The sequence below is a fragment of the Neomonachus schauinslandi genome, chromosome 4 (assembly GCF_002201575.2).
Source record: "Neomonachus schauinslandi chromosome 4, ASM220157v2, whole genome shotgun sequence".
NCBI classification, from domain to species: domain Eukaryota; kingdom Metazoa; phylum Chordata; class Mammalia; order Carnivora; family Phocidae; genus Neomonachus; species Neomonachus schauinslandi.
In genome coordinates this window covers 63,656,086-63,674,131 of record NC_058406.1, presented here as the reverse complement: position 1 = coordinate 63,674,131, position 18,046 = coordinate 63,656,086, and the positions used below count along the sequence as shown (strand labels likewise).

Here is an 18,046-nt window from a genome sequence, read left to right as displayed (position 1 = left end):
GACATGCTTTGTAAGTTGGGTGTTGTTTTGTTTTTTTGTTTGTACTTCAGCAAGCCAAGGAAATGGTGTTAGAGTTAATTCGTGATCAAGGTGGTTTCAGAGAAGTTCGAAATGAGTATGGGTCAAGAATAGGAGGAAATGAAGGGATAGATGTAAGTAAAAATACCCATTCAGAAATGGTTGATACTAATTCATAAATACATGTGGATTCCCTCCCGCCTGCCAGTCGTCCCCCCCCCATAACTTATGCCTTAGAGTACAGAATGTATATCTTGTTACCCTATTTGATGCAACCATAATGCTGTATATACTTTTATGGTTTGAGGTGGATTAATTTTCAGGAAATTACTTTCCTTAATACCTAGTCTTCTTTGTATAAGGTCCCCATTCCAAGATTTGCTGTTGGCATTGTAATAGGAAGAAATGGAGAGATGATTAAAAAAATACAAAATGATGCTGGTGTTCGAATTCAGTTTAAGCCAGGTGAGTACATATATTTCATTATCTATGTGTTAGCAGCAGTTACTTTTTTGACACACATTTGCTGCTAACTCAATCCAGTTTGTTTCTTGGTTTTGAAGATGATGGAACAACACCTGATAGAATAGCACAAATAACAGGACCTCCAGACCGATGTCAACATGCTGCAGAAATTATTACAGACCTTCTTCGAAGTGTTCAGGTTTGACAGATGTTAATATTTTCATTGTTTTGTTTTCATTTAAAAAATGTTTTCCTTCAAGTCTGAAAGGGTCCCCCCCCCCTTTAGTTTTGTATTAGAATCTGATGATACTTTGTTAATAACTGGAAAGTTTAAGTTGCTTTGAGGTAGACATCTTGGGAGTGGGAAGGTAGCTATGTGAATTGTCTTATTCATCCCAGTATAAAAAGAATAAATGGTGGGTATTACTTGTTGACTATTTGGGCCACATCATCTCCCAGCCTCTTGAATTTCTGGTATAGGAAAATGAAGATTGAGGAAGATAGACATGTAATGACTTTATCATGGAAAGAAGAGTTTATGCTGACTTTCTTTCCTTCTTGTTTTTCTCTTTTTTAGGCTGGTAATCCTGGTGGACCTGGACCTGGTGGTCGAGGAAGAGGTAGAGGTCAAGGCAACTGGAACATGGGACCACCTGGTGGACTACAGGAATTTAATTTCATTGTACCTACTGGGAAAACTGGATTAATAATAGGAAAAGGCAATGTATTTTAAACTCTTTAATGTTTTGATGTGTGGGTAAAAATTCAACACATGGCCTGATTTTTCTGTATGCTATTTCTGTTGTAAACCAATAGCAGTGATTTTTCCTTGGCTGTATCTTACGTTGATTTGTAACAAAAACATAAATGAAGGGCCTTATATATAAAATAAAAATGGGATTTGAATCACATTGGCTTCTAGAGAGGAGACCAACAGTTCTAATTAATGTTGTAAGAAAATTTTCCTGACTCATATCTTCTTAAAATTTAGAATTTTTTTGTAAGTGTGTTAGTTTATGTTACTTGTAAAAGCAATTTATTTGAGCCAAGTATTTTGATAAGTTAGAGTTTTTTTGTTATTCATTTTAAGGTTGGGTGTAGGCATACTAATTTATGTCTTAAAACTTGAATGTGTTTTAGGAGAAGCATGAATGCTTTATATAACTTGATTTAAAGTGTAGAATAAATGGGAAATCCCAAAAGAACATTGGCAGATAGGATACTGCTCAAAACTTTTTTGTAATGGCCCTTTTAGTTGTGACCATTTTCTTTTGGATAGTTCCTTTTGTATCCTTTGAATCTTTAGAGAAATTAATGTGTTTTCATTTTAGGAGGTGAAACCATAAAAAGCATAAGCCAGCAGTCTGGTGCAAGAATAGAACTTCAGAGAAATCCTCCACCTAATGCAGATCCTAATATGAAACTATTTACAATTCGTGGCACTCCACAGCAAATAGACTATGCGCGGCAACTTATAGAAGAAAAGATTGGTGTGAGTATGCTTTAAACCTCAATTTCTAGGGGTGCATGGCTGGCTCAGTAGAGCATGTGAATCTTGATCTCCAGGCAGTGAGTTCAAGCCCCACATTGGACATAGAGCTTACTTAAAAAATAAATAGATAGGGGCGCCTGGGTGGTTCAGTTGGTTGGGCATCTGCCTTTGGCTCAGGTTGTGATCCTGGGGTCCTGGGATTGAACCCCATGTGGGGCTTCCTGCTCAGCAGGGAGCCTGCTTCTCCCTATCCCTGACCCCGCTTGTGCTCTCTCTCAAATGAGTAAATAAAATCTTTAAAACACACACACACAACAGTTTTAAGAAACCAAATACATAAATAAATAACCAGCCTCAATTTATACAAAGGCCCTCTTAGTTAAATAAGACATTAATGCACATGTTCCTGTAATGGCTATACAGAAAAAATGCCAATTTCTAGTCTAAGATTATAGGTTTCATCATATAATGGGTACATATAACATAGAAAAGATTCTCCAGCAGTGAAAAATAACCCAATTAAATACACATTTATAAGTGTTCAGAACCTTATATTTGGGTGTGGATAAATAAACGGGTAGTGTTACTTGCAGATATGATGTTAGGGTTGGTGGAGGGTTATAGAATTACTTGAAGGGCATAGTTAATGGGAATTCAGTATTTAATAAGGGCTTACTTTACTCAACCCTGGTGAGGTAAATATGAATTGTATGCATCCCCCACTTTAGAGTAGAAATTTACAAATCCAACTCTTAGACTGACAATCACTTAGGGAGTTTTAAATGTGTACTACTTGAATGCTTTCCACCTTTACACATACCACACAGCTCTGATTCAGAATGTCTGGAACAGGGCCCAGCATCTAATTTTAGAAGGATGTTCCAGGTGATTCTGGTACATGGCTAAATTTGGAAATTTTTCCTGTAGAAAAGTTTCCTGGTGGTAGTACAAAAAATGTATAGAGAGTCTTGATTGTGCTTTCTTATAAGTGAGGAACTAGTGCTTTACTGCATTCTTTTACTATAGGGTGTAAAGGAGCATCTTAAGTTACTAATAACCATTAGAATTTCTTAGGAAAATTCTCCTTAATGTTTGCCATGCTATGAATGGGATACAAAAGAAGTTTGACACTGTTTCTGTTATGGAGAAAGACAAATATAGATGTACAAAAGATGCTTAAAGAATGTCTCAGAGGGGTTCCTGGCTGATTCAGTCAGTAGAGCATGCAACTATTGATCGCAGGTTGTAAGTTCAAGCACTACATTGGGTGTAGAGATTACTTAAAAACAAAAAGAATGTATTATAAAAATACATACAAACACTGTAAGTTCTATGGGATGGACAGTAAATGTTCAAAAACATGAAGAAAATAATTTTGGACTCGGTAATGGCGGAGATTGATGCTAGAAAAATGAACACATCTTGGTTTTGGGTTTTACAATGCTTAGTATGCATGGATCAAGGTTTCTTCTGGATTGATGGGCAAAAAGATAGGTTATAGAGAAGCAGTTTAGTATGGCGGTTATGAGCGTGGACTCTTGGGAGTCACGTGTTAGGGTTCAGAATAGTCTGAGTCATTTACTGACTTTGTGACCTTGGAGTAAGCTATTTATACTCATTTGCCTCCCGTTTCTTCTGTAAATGAGTAATAGTAGCTCCTTTATGGGGCTGTAGGGATTAAATAAAGTGTGTGTCACTTAAAAGAGTGGCACATAGCCCTATAAAAATATTAATACTTTTTCGATAATCCTTTTTTACTTTTTGGAAAGGATTGTTTTTGGATAGTAGAAGTGAGTGATAATGATAAGTTAGAGATTTAAAGGGATAAAGTAATAAAAAGGATTTTAAAAGTCATGAAGTTTAGCTTCATTATTTTGTTGTGCGAAAATAGACAACCAAATGCGGTTTAAGCAGTTCGCTCCAAAACATCATGATCTGTATTAACTGCACGAAAGCTGTGTTTAGGACAGTTAAATCTAGTCTAGTGGTCTTTACAAGTGATTATGAAAAGGAAAATCAACTAAGCTTTATTAATTATGTGGTGTGATATGAATATGAAGATATGGTATTTGGAAAATGATAAAGAGCAAGAGGAAATGAATTTAAATTGTTCATGTAAGTGCAGTTCAGTGACACAAAGGTTGTGAAGAGGATAGTGTTTTGAGTGAGAATTGTTATTTTATTGGTAAAGTACCCAGTAGACAATTCACAATATAAGCCCTAAGCAATTTGGGGAATATATTGTCAAGGTGGTTGTCTGATTGTGAGGAAAATAAATGTAGAATGGATGCAGAAAAAGAAAAGCTAGAGACAACATATTTCATAGGCATCCATGATTAAAATGATAAAGGAGTAGTAAAAGTAAGAATTAAAAAAGGAAAGAACAGAAAAGGGAATAGTCTTCTGAAAGGAATAGAATGGAAGGTAAAGAAGATGTTTCAATTTGCTGATGCTGTTGATTTTAATGAATTTACATGTCACAGTATGGTAAAGAATTTAAGCAACATGAATGAGAAAATGAAGGAAAATCTAAAATATGTTGCTTGTGGCTATATAAAAGGGTAGGAATGGAAGGTTAATTTGGCCTTTGAATTGTTCAGCCGTTACCATTTTTCTGATTTTTTGCATCTTTCTGCTTTTTTATAGGGCCCAGTAAATCCTTTAGGGCCGCCTGTACCCCATGGGCCCCATGGTGTCCCAGGTCCCCATGGGCCTCCTGGGCCTCCAGGGCCTGGAACTCCAATGGGACCATACAACCCTGCACCTTATAATCCAGGACCACCCGGCCCTGCTCCTCAGTAAGTATTGAGTTTGGTTCTGGGGTTTTCCCCCCAAAGATTCTAGCTTTTGGTAAATTGTATTTTTATGTTGATTTCTATCTTTTCAGTGGTCCTCCAGCTCCTTATGCTCCCCAGGGGTGGGGAAATGCATATCCACACTGGCAGCAACAGGCCCCTCCTGATCCAGGTAAAAGACATTTATCATTCATGTGTAAATTGTATTGTTTGTCATTCCTGTTACCTTTTTAAATTTTCTAGTGTCAGTTCTACATTGTGTGCATTTTTCTGCACTTAACACTCTTTCAGCAGGAGTCTTAGTTTCTGGTTTTACCACGGTGTATAAGATTGGTGTGAACATGGTCTGTTTTCAGTGAACTTTTTTCTACTTGCATTTGGCTTTCTGTCCTTTCAAAGTGATAAGGGCAGAGTGCTAAAGGCCAAAAACTACAGGAAGAAGTACAATGTCTTAGTTTTAAATACCAGTGCTATCAAATGTATAATGTGTTAATTGTGACATTATCCCTGAAAGAATAGTGTACGTTTATTTGTAGAATTATGTGAGTGTCTAATGGAGCATTTAATACTTGAGTATTAAACTTTGAAGTTCTCAAATAAGATATATAAGCTGTTTTCATATTCCTGATATGGTAACTTCACATATTAGTAAAAATCAGGGTTGTGTTTAATGTCTGCATGTTAGAACTCAAAAATACATTTAGTTAAATGTATTCTCTGTTCAGATCTGGATTTTATATATACATTCTATTCTGTTACTGCATCTGCCATCCTCTAGTTTTCTTTCCATGATGGTCAAAAGGGCATTCATCGAAACCAATTAACATTTATTTATGATCCTTCTTTCTCACCTACTACCTATCTTTTAGGCCTCTTTCACTGGATTAGTTTCAAGGAAGGTACTGAATTATGGATTCCTTTCCACACTAGTGTATTTATTTCTTAAAAGAATTAAATAATTGATTTAAATGAAATCGTTTTAGTAAATTTGACTAAACATTCTGTTATTTAAATGTGGCCCTATATTATAACATACTTTAATTTCATAGGAGGTGTGCTCTTTGGAATATGATGGCACAGCATGACAGTGAGCAAATAACCACAACTTACACTCACTCAAGAAACAACTTGAGTGTGCAAGGATGTGGGTATGCAAAGATTAGTTTACGTTGTATAGCAGAAAAGTGCGTTCTAAGTGTTAGCAGTGCTGTGTTGACTGAGTCAAATATAATTTAATGTATAATAGTTTAAACATCTCTTAAGAATGAAAAGACTTTTCCTTCCCTCTTGTAAGCTAACTGGGATGATGTGATTAGGCAGAAAAATCACATAATTTAAGAGATTCAAGAGTTTGAGCAAGTTTAGGGGAAACTTGGATCTGCAGGATTGCACCTTATGAGCACTGTTTGGGTCAGTGCTCACTGATTGAGAAAAATGTTGGGAATCAGAAGTAGTCTCTATCACAGTCAAGTTTTCTCACTGGGAGTAGTACTTAAGTCACCACTGTAAGAATTGGTTGGTGAATATGGCTTACAGCATTGCCTTTGGAAAAAGAAGTAACCCATTTAGCTAAAAGATAGCAGCTGGGGTTAGATATTGCTTGTATTAGACTTAGCAATATGTAAAAATCAAAATTATTTAGATGAAACTGTTTTAGTGAATTTGATTAACATTCTGGTGTTTAAATGTGGCCCCATAATGACAAAGTCCGTATTCTCTGAACTAAAATATTATTCTTTGAAAAATAAATGGGCTGTTGAGGATTTATGTAGTAGTCAAGAACTTAGATTTCAGAGTAAATCAGACCTAGATAAGCCCTAGTGCTACAACTTTAGTAATTGGGATAGTAAGCAAGTTTTTTAATTCCTCTATATTTTTTTTCTTACCTATAATATGATAAGTGAAAGATAATCATGTTGAATAATTAGTAAATTCTCTGTAGGTATTATATGTAACTGTGAGACTGGTTCTCTTATACCCTCTACACATTCAGGAGTACAAGTATCATTTTCTAAAGCCTGTTTTATCTCAGTTTCTCTAGACAGAGATGGTGTCAAGTAAAATATTTGTATTAATATACAGGTAATGACACAATTAAGACAAACATGCAACTTAGAAAAGCACTACATTTATTACTTGAGGAAGGTGTGGAGGGTGTGGATCATGCCTTAAAATTGTATTACCTTAGACATTGTATCATTCTAGAAATCCTTGCTCCTTTTTTCTCAAACTTTATTAAACACCTGAGACTTGCTGCCCATTTGGGATAAAGGCTAAACAGATTTCATGTAGATACAGAGTCTGGCAAAGGAAATTACATTTTTATTGATAATATAAACTTAAAAAGACATATCTATAGTGTCAAATGATATTCTTGATATAAAGGACAGAATCAAGAAGAGGATTTCTGTTTCTGACTGAGAGATCTCAAACTGTTACTGCATGAGTTTGATTTTTATGAAGGATGAAATGAGGGTGCAAGTACAGAGAAAGCATAACATGGTCTAAGGCCAGATAATGAACGTGGCAACTTCTGAAAAGTACAAGCAGTTTACTGTGACCAGAATTTGAGTGTTGGAAAAATATTGACAAATGGGGGAAGATATGGCTAGAATGGGAAGGATAAGCCAGGGAGTCAGATCATTAAAGATGTTGAGTGATAATGTTGCACTTAAAAAAAGCTTTGACAGCCCTGAAGACTGTATGGGATAAATGAAGAATTTCAAGTAGGGCAGTAACATGAAGTGTATGTTTTAGGATAATTACTGTGAAATATGAGGAGATGAAATATGGCTAAATCTTGTTTATTTTTTAAGATTTTTACATTGTCTCTACATTGAAAGCAAGACAGGACAGAATTCATAGTTCTAAAGTAATTGTTTCTTGTACAGGTTAGTTCCTAGAAATCCTTTTCCTGTAGTCCTCTGTCATGTAGAATTGCTGTGCTTGAGGCAAAACCAGTTTAGGAAGAAACCAAGGCCACAGGATGGTTTGAGGCAAAGCATTGGATTTGGAGACAAAAAAGCTTTGTTCCTATCCTAATTCTGCCACTCAGCTAGTTCTCTAAGAACGTCACTTAATCTCTGCACCTCACTTTTCTGTAATTAACGCTAATGATGACAAAGTAATAGAATTGAAAACTTCCCATTTACTATTTTTGATAACCAGTTAATTTGGAGGTCTATTTATTTACGAGAGAGAGAGTGTGTGAGAGAGAGATATTGGACTTCAGATGCAAACCTTGAACTTGTGTTTATTCTAGCTAAGGCAGGAACGGATCCAAATTCAGCAGCTTGGGCTGCCTATTACGCTCACTATTATCAACAGCAAGCACAGCCACCACCTGCAGCTCCTGCTGGTGCACCAACTACAACCCAGACCAATGGACAAGGTAACTATGGTAATTAAAGAATTTATTTTGTATGTAGAAGTAGAAACTTGTGTTTGGAAATTTCCAATATAACTATAGCTTCAGTGAGCAGACTTTGCTTTTTAAAAATAAGTTTGAAATAATTGCAAACTTTCATAAAAGTTTTAGTTGTAAGATACATTACAGAACACCCAGGTAACCTAGCTGTTAATATTTTATCTCTCACCTCCCATTTGTCCCTTTACCCTGTCATACATACCCATATCCATTACCAGTAGTTTTTGAGAACCATGTAAGACCAGGCTGTACACAGGAAGTCCCAGTAACCTTAAGTACTCTTTCTGTATTACTCCAAAAATACATTACCATCATACAGCCCGCTGAAACAGTCAGTCAGCCTTGATACGTCATTACTGTCCCAATGCAAAACCCTTACTCAGATTTCACCAGTTGTCCCATCAGTTTCTCTATTCTGATCCAGGGTCCCATCTGGCAAAAAAAGTATAGACCTTTTGTTTTGCAAGATGATGATCAAATCAACATAGGTTCCTTCAATTTTTTCTCACAAAGATGAGGTCAAGATCATGAGGTCCTACTTGCTGGTTGGCAGTACCTCTAAAATAATGCTGTGCTCTTAGTGCATTATATCATAGGGTCATGTAATGTTGACCTGCTTCATCCCTGGAGATGGTAACCATAGTCCCTTGGTCATGTTGGTGTCTTGCCAGGTTTCTATACTATAAAATTGCATTTTTCTCTTTGAAATTAAATATTTTTTGGAGAATTATACTGAGATTATATGAGTATTGTTTTCCTCATATCAACTTCTCTGATAACACATTCTTGATTCAGCTACAGCTATGATGATAATTTTTATTTACATCATTCATTTTATATGTATTAGTTGGTATTGTACTATAAGGAAGAAGTTTTTTTTCTATTTCTATCAGTATGGCCTTCTGTTTTATTCAACATGTTGTGTTTTTAAACTATCTTTACTATATGATTATCAGATTGCCCTAGCTTTGGCTAATCAGGAGTACCTTCAAGATGGCTCCTGTATCCTTTTGACATGTTTGTCATTCTTTAAGCACATCCTTACTTTCTTGCACAATAAGATGCTTATTTTGTGCTTTCTGGGCTCAAGCCCTAGAATCAGCTATTTTTCCAAGGAGCCCTGATTCCTTTTAGTAAATACCATCATCTAAGAAACCAAACTCAGTGTGTTCATTGCTACCAAGCTGTCATTGCTTCTAAATCCTTTCAGCATACAGAGCTAAGAAATTTACCTGTATGTATATCTACATACACATATATGAAACAACATAAATAATTTATGTATGTATATATTTATAAGACTATTGTATCTCCTGCAGTTCCATTATAACACTTCAGGATTCTTTCTAGAAAGCTTTTTCCCTTTCCATGCTTATAAATGGTGAAAGACCTTGTATCTTCATTGTGTTTCCTTTTTTAACCAGTGAATTTACTTAAATGCTCATTGTGACTAGTCTTCCTTCCATTGTATATAGACAGATTTTCTTTGACTGCCTCTATACCTCCTGCTTCCTATGTCTTTGGCACGAGCAAGAATCCCACTACCACACAGCACCCTCACTCACTATGGCAGGCCGCTCCCAATTTCTCCACTCAAGGAACAGAAGGAAAGGGCCAAGAATGTCTTTTGAAACCCTTAATCTTACCATTTGTTGTTTTTTGTTTTTCTTAAACAAGGAGATCAGCAGAATCCAGCTCCAGCTGGACAGGTTGATTATACCAAGGCTTGGGAAGAGTATTACAAGAAAATGGGTATGTTCTACATTTCTTTTTTATACATTTAATTAAACTGCAGTTGAAGCATTTAGTAAATATCACAGTAGAAGGATGAAGACTGTGAGAAAACCATGTTTGTATCATGGTTTTGTTACTGGGAGTTTCTATTTTTAACTTTTAAAATCTTGGAGAATAATTGAACGCATTCTAAAATCACAACTTTTGGGTGTAGCAAGGTTGTTACAGATAATTCTTAAATTTGTGGTCACATAACAAGGAAATCTTATTTCTAAATGTATGTGTCAACCACTTAATAATTGAAACTAAAAATTGCCCCATTGACACATACAACATTGGATATTATTTGCACTTTTGTCAAAGATAGTTACATATATTAATAGCCTAACTGGCATAGGTTAAATTCTGGAGTGCCAAGCAAAAATTGGTTGTGTGTGGTATTTTCTGCTGCAAAATAAAACTGACAGTGACATAGTACATTAATTACTTAAATAACATTTGCATATATGAAAAAGAAAAGGTCACCTAGAAAGGCCATTTCCATTCAGTAACTGTAGAGCACGTACCACATGCCAAACATAGTGATAGAGCTGAGAATGTGATTATGGGCATAATAGCAAGAGCTATTCTGGTTTTATTCTAATGGAGGATACAATTGTTAATCAAGTACTTTGCCAACTATATTACTACAAACTGTTACTAATGAAAAGGACTGTATTTCCACTAACATGTCATGTACAGCTACTAAGTGGTAGAAGCAGAATTTGAACTCCCTAGAGGGCGTAAATCCCAAGTCTAGCTCCCAAATTGGCCTTTTCCTGGGACCACTTGGAACCTGATATTATGCTCTTAACCCCTTAATAACGACATAAGTTTGAACTTAGCGGGACTACTTACAAGTAGATTTTTTTTACAGTACTGTAAATGAATTTTCTTTATATTTTTCTTAGTATTTTTTTTTCTAGCCTACTTTATTGTAGAATACAGTATGTAATACGTAAACATAAAAAATAGGTGCTAATCAACTGTTTGTTACCTGTAAAGACCTCTGCTCAACAGAAGCCTATTAGCAGTTTTTGGGAAGTCAAAGTTACATGTGTACAGTTTTCAACTGTACACGGGTCAGTGCCTATAACCCTGAGTTGTTCAAGGGTCAACTGTATTTCTGAACAGATCGTTTTTGCTTTTAGAAGCTTGTGGTGGTAGTCATTTAAAATTAACACATGTATACCACAGCCACTTACCACAAATGAAAGCTAAACAGATAAACTTATCCATCCTTCACTGGAATAGAATGAATCTATAGATGATAGAATTTTTCTCAGAAGATACAGTCTGAGATTCTCAGCCTAAATTTCTCAGCCCATGGATGTTTTGTCATCCTCCACAGAAAGAAAAATTTCCAGAAGGGTAGTTATATTAATCTTTTTTGTGTGGGTTACATTTACTTGGTGATAAGAATGTTTTACACAGCTTGATTTCTGATTAAAGAAAAATTGTTTTTCCTCAAAACAGTATATTCTATTTAGGGTGATCACATAATTTATTGTCCAGATTTGGATAGTTTTGAGAATAACTGAGGATGGTGTTCTGTCAGGACTTATGGTCACTCTAATAACTTGTATTAAATAGTGTCACCATTTTAAAGATTAGAGGATTTGCAATTAAATTGTTGCAGTTAAAAATCATTGGGTCCAGCTTATATTTTCACAGTGGTTAATAAGCCAGAGATGTTCCCTACGTTAATATTAAAAATGAGTAAAAATAGGACTGTTTGTGGACCTAGAAAATTATTGGGGAATTAGTGCAACTTTTGTTTTAGTGTATTTTACCATTCATTTGCAGCATGGCCATTAATTACTGTTTAGTATTTTGTTTTACTTGCCCAAAGCGAGGGATGCGTGTTGAATGTAATCTGTGAGGTCTTACTACCATTCAGATTTTTAAGGATAGACTTTTCACCTTGCCATCCTTTTTTCATTTTCTACCTTTACTGACTGTAAAATTTTAATTTTATAGATAGTATGCTGGACTCTGTTGACTCCTTTGTGGAGAAAAATGTTACAGAAATAGTTAAATAACACTATGTTTGGCTTAAGAGCCTCCTTAACCCCCACCTTTTTTTTTTCCAGTTATGTGTTCTTCTATAGCACGACATTGATCAGCTGTTAATTTATTGAGCAAAGGATTAGTTTAATGATTCTCTCACATGTAAATCTTAAAGGAAATAATGTTAAATTGCCAGGTCTTTAATGTTAGCTACAAAGTCAATTTATTTTTTCCTTTAAAAGTTCTTTTGTTAAATGATTGGTTGCTTAACTACCTTAATTTCTCCTAGGTGCATTGCTGGTCCTTAGGATCCTTTTAGAACAACTGCGCATAAGCGACCTTAAAGCATAAAACTAATAGTTCAGTTTTCAAGATTGATTTTTATGTATGTATGTACATGCATATGTATTTAAAGTAGCCCGTATACCAACGGGGAGCTTGAACTTACAACCCCGAGATCAAGCCACATGCTTTACTGACTAAGACAGTTTTCAAAAATTTTTTATTTTATTTTTTTAAGATTTATTTATTTTAGAGAGTACTTGAGCAGGGGGAGGGGCAGAGGGAGAGAAGCAGACTCTGTGCTGAGCGTGGAGCCCAATGTGGGGCTTGATCCCACGACCCTGAAGTCATGACCTGAGCTGAAATCAAGAGTCGGATGCTTAACTGACTGAGCCATCCAGATGCCCTCAAGATTTTTAAATGAAAGGGAAGAAAGTAATAAAATATTAGGAAGATAAAAATCTTTTATCTCCAAATCTAAGTCCCCTATTGGGAGAGGCCAAGTTGAACTCTTCCAGTGGCAGAGCTGTGATTTTCTAGGACTCTGGACATCCCAGTGCCCTCTTTACCAAACTAGGTAGGCTGTCCCAGCTTTTGAAGGCAAATTACAGCTTTTTCTGTTAACAGAAAATACCCACTAACACTATAAATTTGTCATTGTTCACTTATAATAAAATAAACCTCTTGAAACAGGGGTTAAGTTTTTAAATTCGTTTCATTTTCTGAAACAATTCTAAATTTCCTCGGATTAACACCAACAGAATTTAGGAGAGAAATTCACAAAGATGAGTTTATTAGAGGGTTAATGAAGGAAATTTTAAGTCTTAACAAGGAATGGCAGCCAACATGGAAGAGTAGGTATTTTTGAAGCTAGAGTGAAGGGAACTTTTATAATAAGTAAACACCCTAAAGAGAGATGAAAAAGGATTTCAAAGTAGAGACTGGCAGTTGCCCTTTGGAAGAGGGCTAGTGAAGGCATTTCTGGAAAAGTTGGGAGTTGAGGAAGGCCCTTCTAATGTTAAGCGCTGATATGGTGGACACTGCACCTTTGGTGTAAAGGCCAGGGGATGGGTGATGGAGGTCGTGTGGTGGGGAAAGTGGTGTGGGAAAGATGCAGGTGTTTAGAGAATTTAGAGGGAAATCTATTCAATCAGGTTTGGCTCAGGAATGTTACATGTGAACTCGGGCAAGTCTCATCTCTTGAATGAAATGAAAGTAAAACCTTATATATTGTAAACCTATATGTAAATATTAAGTAATGTTCTAAAGGATAAACTAAACTATCTGGCCTCAAACAGTTTTTGAACTAAGGATAAAGGGAGCAAGCTAAGGACATTCCTAAAAGGGGCAGAGAGGCACAAGAGGCTAGGGGATAGCCAAGTCCCAAGTAGATAGGAAGAGTTCTTTCTTTACTTTCAGCAGGGCAAAATGAATCACGTTTGTCCCCCAGATTGGAGGAATGAGTTAAGTTTTTCTTTGGACACCTTCAGGAAAGGAGTGTGAGGTGTTTACTACTTACCAAGTGTTTGTTTTTCTTAGAGTCTAATATGTTTACCTTTCACTTCCCACAGAAATATTTGAGTTGGGGGGAGGGTAGGGAACATTTGAGTTTGATGAATTTCTTAATGTGTCTCCCTGTTTCTACCATGTTAGTTATTTTGCCTATAAAATGAGTATCTAACAATGATCAGTTCCTTTTTGTAAACCCAAGGTAGAAATTGCTGCTGTCTTAACCAAGTTTGGCCTTAAGTCAGCAGGTTTTCAAGTGTACAGTTTGTAAGACACATTGTGTAGTTTTATTACTATACCCTGGGGGTATTTGGCAGTTGTCTTAAATATTGAAACCTGTTTCAGATTTGCTTGAATTGTGTCTCATAGGATAAAATGTTAAACTCACTTCCTCTTTGAAGATGATTAGGGCATGCAAAAATAAGAGAATTTTGTTTTTATTACATGGGATTTCTTTGCTGTTGCCTATATTTATAGAAGGGGGGGTTTTCCTGGATTTTTAAAGTTACTCATAAATGTTAAAATTTTATTCACTGAATTGCTTCTGTTCTTCAGCCAGTTTTGTGATGCTGATAGACACTAATTTCTGCAACTATATAAAGTTACCTTGTTGACAACATCCAACAAACATAACAGCTTTCTCTGTGTCTATGCTTCAGTATTTTTTGTCTAGCCATACTTCATCAGGTCAAGTAATTATAAGCTAAATAAAATTCTCAAAGGAGCTAAATAAGAAAATACGCATTCTTTCTCCCCACCTTTTTTTTTTCAAAAATTATATACCTTCGGAAAATTAGAAAATAGTACAGCAAACACCCATATTTATATTTTCTACTCAAATTCAACACTTTTTAAAAGCTTACCATACGTACTTTGTGTCTGTGTGTGTGTACATATATATTGTGCCTTGAGCCTTTACAAAGTTGCAGACTTTTAAATTATTTCAGTAATACTATCAACATACAGACCATATTTAAATTTCCTTCGTTGTCAGAAAAGTGCTTTTGTAGCTGTGTGTGTGAGTTTTGTTAAGTTGGTTTTAATCCAGAGCCAATTTTAGTTTTGTGCATTGTATTTAGGTTGTTAGGTCTCTTTAGTCATTCAGGAGTTACACTGCCTAGAAAAATAGCTGCTTATGAAAGCTGTTGAGTTTTGTGTTTCATTGGTCTTGTTGCTTTGAACCTCTCAGTAATTGTTCTTTATGTCCTTTGTTCAGCTTACTTTTAATATAATTTTGTTGTGATCTGAGTACATTGTATTGAAACTTTTAACATCTTATTAAAAAGTATCTTGAAGATTAGTCTTTGTACACACAGTTTGTAGGTTACTAATCAGGAAACAAAAATCTTGACCAGATCTTAATAAAGTCTTTAAAAGCTTTCAGGTGTTTTTTGTTTGTTTCTCAAAAATGTTCTTTTTCTCCATCAAGGATTTACATTTTATTTAAAATCTATAGTGTAACATCCAAATGAATAAGACAAAAAATAATGGTCTCCCCCATCCCTGTGCCCAACATCAGTACCAGGGTACCATAGATTGCTTACTTGAAGTACTTTCCAAACTCATTTTAGAACATATTTATAAATTTTGTATTGAATCAAGATACCTAAATTTTCTCCTTTCCTAGTTAAAACTGTCACGGTTTCGATTTTGCTTTTTCTTAATAGTGATACTCTAGAACTAAAAGTTACTAATATTAATAAGGCAAAAAGAAACAGCATTCTGATTTTTTTTAATTACAAGAGTAGTTTTCTAATGAATATTTAAAATAGGACACTAATGAATATATAAAATAAAACAGGAGCAATTCTGACCCTCTGTGCTTGTCTTTATAACCTGTACTTACAGTGGATATAATTTTGTATTAAAATTTAGGGGGTTTTTTTTAGGTCAACAAGGGCAGACACAAGATTATTCAAAAGCTTGGGAGGAATATTACAAGAAGCAAGGTATTGTTTTTATTAGAAATGAGATTCTTTTGGGCTTTTAATTGTGGTTACAGCAACAAAGTTGTTCTGTTTTCTCAAAGGTCAAGCAGTTCCTGCTCCTACTGGTGCTCCACCAGGTGGTCAGCCAGATTATAGTGCAGCCTGGGCTGAGTACTATAGACAACAAGCAGCCTACTATGCCCAGACAAGTCCCCAGGGAATGCCACAGCATCCTCCAGCACCTCAGGTATACGAAACTTGCTAATGTGTTGATTTCTATTCCAATCATGTTTTCTGCATGTTTACTGTTTTGTCTGGGATTATGTTTGCCTTTTTAATTTTTATCTGGCATAGCATAACTAAATGAAGTACTGTGGTCTATTGTTTGGGTTTTTTTGTTTGTTTTTTATAAATGCTTTCTGGCATCTGAGTGCTGAATATTTCTACAATGCCTTTGATTTTAAAAATAAATTTTTTTCCCCCAGGGATTTGCAAATCATGCAAGAAGCCACCACCATTTATATTAACCAGTTTTTCTTTCTTAAAGGATTCACTCCTGAGTTAGCTCCATTTAAAGGATTTTCTTTAACTTTTTGTGTATTTCTTATGTATCTCTTCTGCACAGGGCCAATAATAAGAAGTGGACAATACAGTATTTGCTTCATTGTGTGGGGGAAAAAAACCTTTGTTAAATATATGGATGCAGACGACTTGATGAAGATCTTAATTTGTTTTTGGTTTAAAATAGTGTTTTTTTTTTTTTTGAAAATGTACAAAATATCTATCACTACTGATAGGAGGTTAATATTTCTGTGTAGAAATGAAAATTGGTTTGTTTTTAGTATTTAGTGTAGATGTACACATTCCAGCAAATGTATTTGCAACTATTATGTGGTCAATGCTTTGTGATATAAATGTACTTTTTCAATGTATACTTTCACTTTTAAAATGCCTGTTTTGTGCTTTACAATAAATGATATGAAACCTCCTGTGTCGGTAAGTTGGATATGTGGGTATTTAAAGGATTCATAATTTCTTAGCAATGATAAATTAAGATACATATACACAAATATATAAGCTTTCCCCATGAAATATTAATTGAGTTTTTAAACACTGGCATGTTTTTTCCCCCTTGCAGTATAGTAGTAGATTGGAGGATCTTTTCCATTTATTGTATTTGGCTGTTTCAGCACAAGTAATCCTGATATCTTCATTTTTTTTTTCCTTCTGTTTGATTAAAACCTGCATGTGTGTACAGTGATCTTTTGGCATACTTCCATTGCATTAACAGTGAAATTTCCTTTTATACATGACCACTGTTTCAGATCTGTACTGCTGCTATAACAGTTAACCTTTCTGTTCTTAATTTAATAATTACTTGATTTCCAAGACTATTTCAGCATAACTAATTTTTAAACAGTTTTCGGATAGTGAATATGAGTAGTTGATTAAGAAGTTTTTTTCATGTAAAGAAACTTTCAATGTATACAATATTAGTGTGTTTCTTTTTAAATTTAGGGTAGAAAAGTGAATAGAATGCAAAAAGTATAGCTACAGTGCATCTGCCATTGAAACATTATTGGGGTATGGAAATGTTCAAGCTTTTTTCTTTTTTTTTTTTTCTTTTTGCAGTATAGATAAGCTTTGTTCTGTAAGTGCACAAGTCCAATCATTGAATCAACTTAATTTTTTATGTACTTGAAATCACTTTATTACTCTATAACACTCATGCTGAAGTTCTGATATTTTGTTGAAATCCATTGTTTACTCTTTGCATATTTGTTGGCTCTTTGCATATTAATATATTAGACTACATGCAAATACAGTCTGTCTTGCCATTGTCTGTTGAAGTGCAGGTTTGATCCAGCCAGTATAGAACTAGCTCTGTAGGGGTGAGGAGGACTGTGCTGTGTATCATCCTTGATTGTGTTCCTTCAAGGAGCATTGCACTGTAAGTACATCAGAATGACAAATTGATGAACTGCAACAGTATCTTTTTGTCAATGTTCCACATAATGTAAATGCCATACTTTGTGTGAATATTATGTTGGAATACAGTGCTGATATCTTGGAAAACCATAACTGCTTCTTAATTTAACATAGAATAATACATAGGTCTGTATTTTTTTTTTAAGTGAGCTTAATGGGTAAGTATTTTTGATATGCTTTAGCTATAGCTAAAGAAAACTGATCATTAAAATTGAATAGTATTACTCATTGGTGCTCCTAAAATATATTGTTTTTCAATGTACAATATGCATATCTTCTATATTAATATGAAAGACTTGAAATGTATCAGACAAGTGGTTTTCAGTTTGCGAATATTAAGCAATGTAGCAGTTTAACA

The 18,046-nt window shown here is 34.9% G+C and overlaps 1 protein-coding gene across 13 annotated transcripts in view; it reads left to right on the top strand.

The window, feature by feature from the left end:
* FUBP1 (far upstream element binding protein 1) overlaps nucleotides 1–18,046 on the top strand; it is a 32,757-nt gene that overhangs the window by 11,715 nt on the left and 2,996 nt on the right. For 3 of the 13 annotated variants that reach the window (XM_021678168.2, XM_021678167.2, XM_021678162.2), the window contains 12 exons: nucleotides 51–152; nucleotides 381–483; nucleotides 582–682; nucleotides 1,061–1,202; nucleotides 1,815–1,975; nucleotides 4,622–4,773; nucleotides 4,863–4,942; nucleotides 8,033–8,170; nucleotides 9,875–9,949; nucleotides 15,661–15,720; nucleotides 15,801–15,946; nucleotides 16,325–16,414. In XM_021678168.2, coding sequence (XP_021533843.1) covers nucleotides 51–152; nucleotides 381–483; nucleotides 582–682; nucleotides 1,061–1,202; nucleotides 1,815–1,975; nucleotides 4,622–4,773; nucleotides 4,863–4,942; nucleotides 8,033–8,170; nucleotides 9,875–9,949; nucleotides 15,661–15,720; nucleotides 15,801–15,946; nucleotides 16,325–16,333 — 1,269 coding nt within the window. In that variant the 3' untranslated portion in view covers nucleotides 16,334–16,414. Of the gene's footprint in view, nucleotides 1–50; nucleotides 153–380; nucleotides 484–581; nucleotides 683–1,060; nucleotides 1,203–1,814; nucleotides 1,976–4,621; nucleotides 4,774–4,862; nucleotides 4,943–8,032; nucleotides 8,171–9,874; nucleotides 9,950–15,660; nucleotides 15,721–15,800; nucleotides 16,416–17,550; nucleotides 17,590–18,046 lie in introns of those variants that run through there. The other 10 variants (XM_021678176.2, XM_021678169.2, XM_044914543.1 and 7 more) reach the window with 7 other exon arrangements.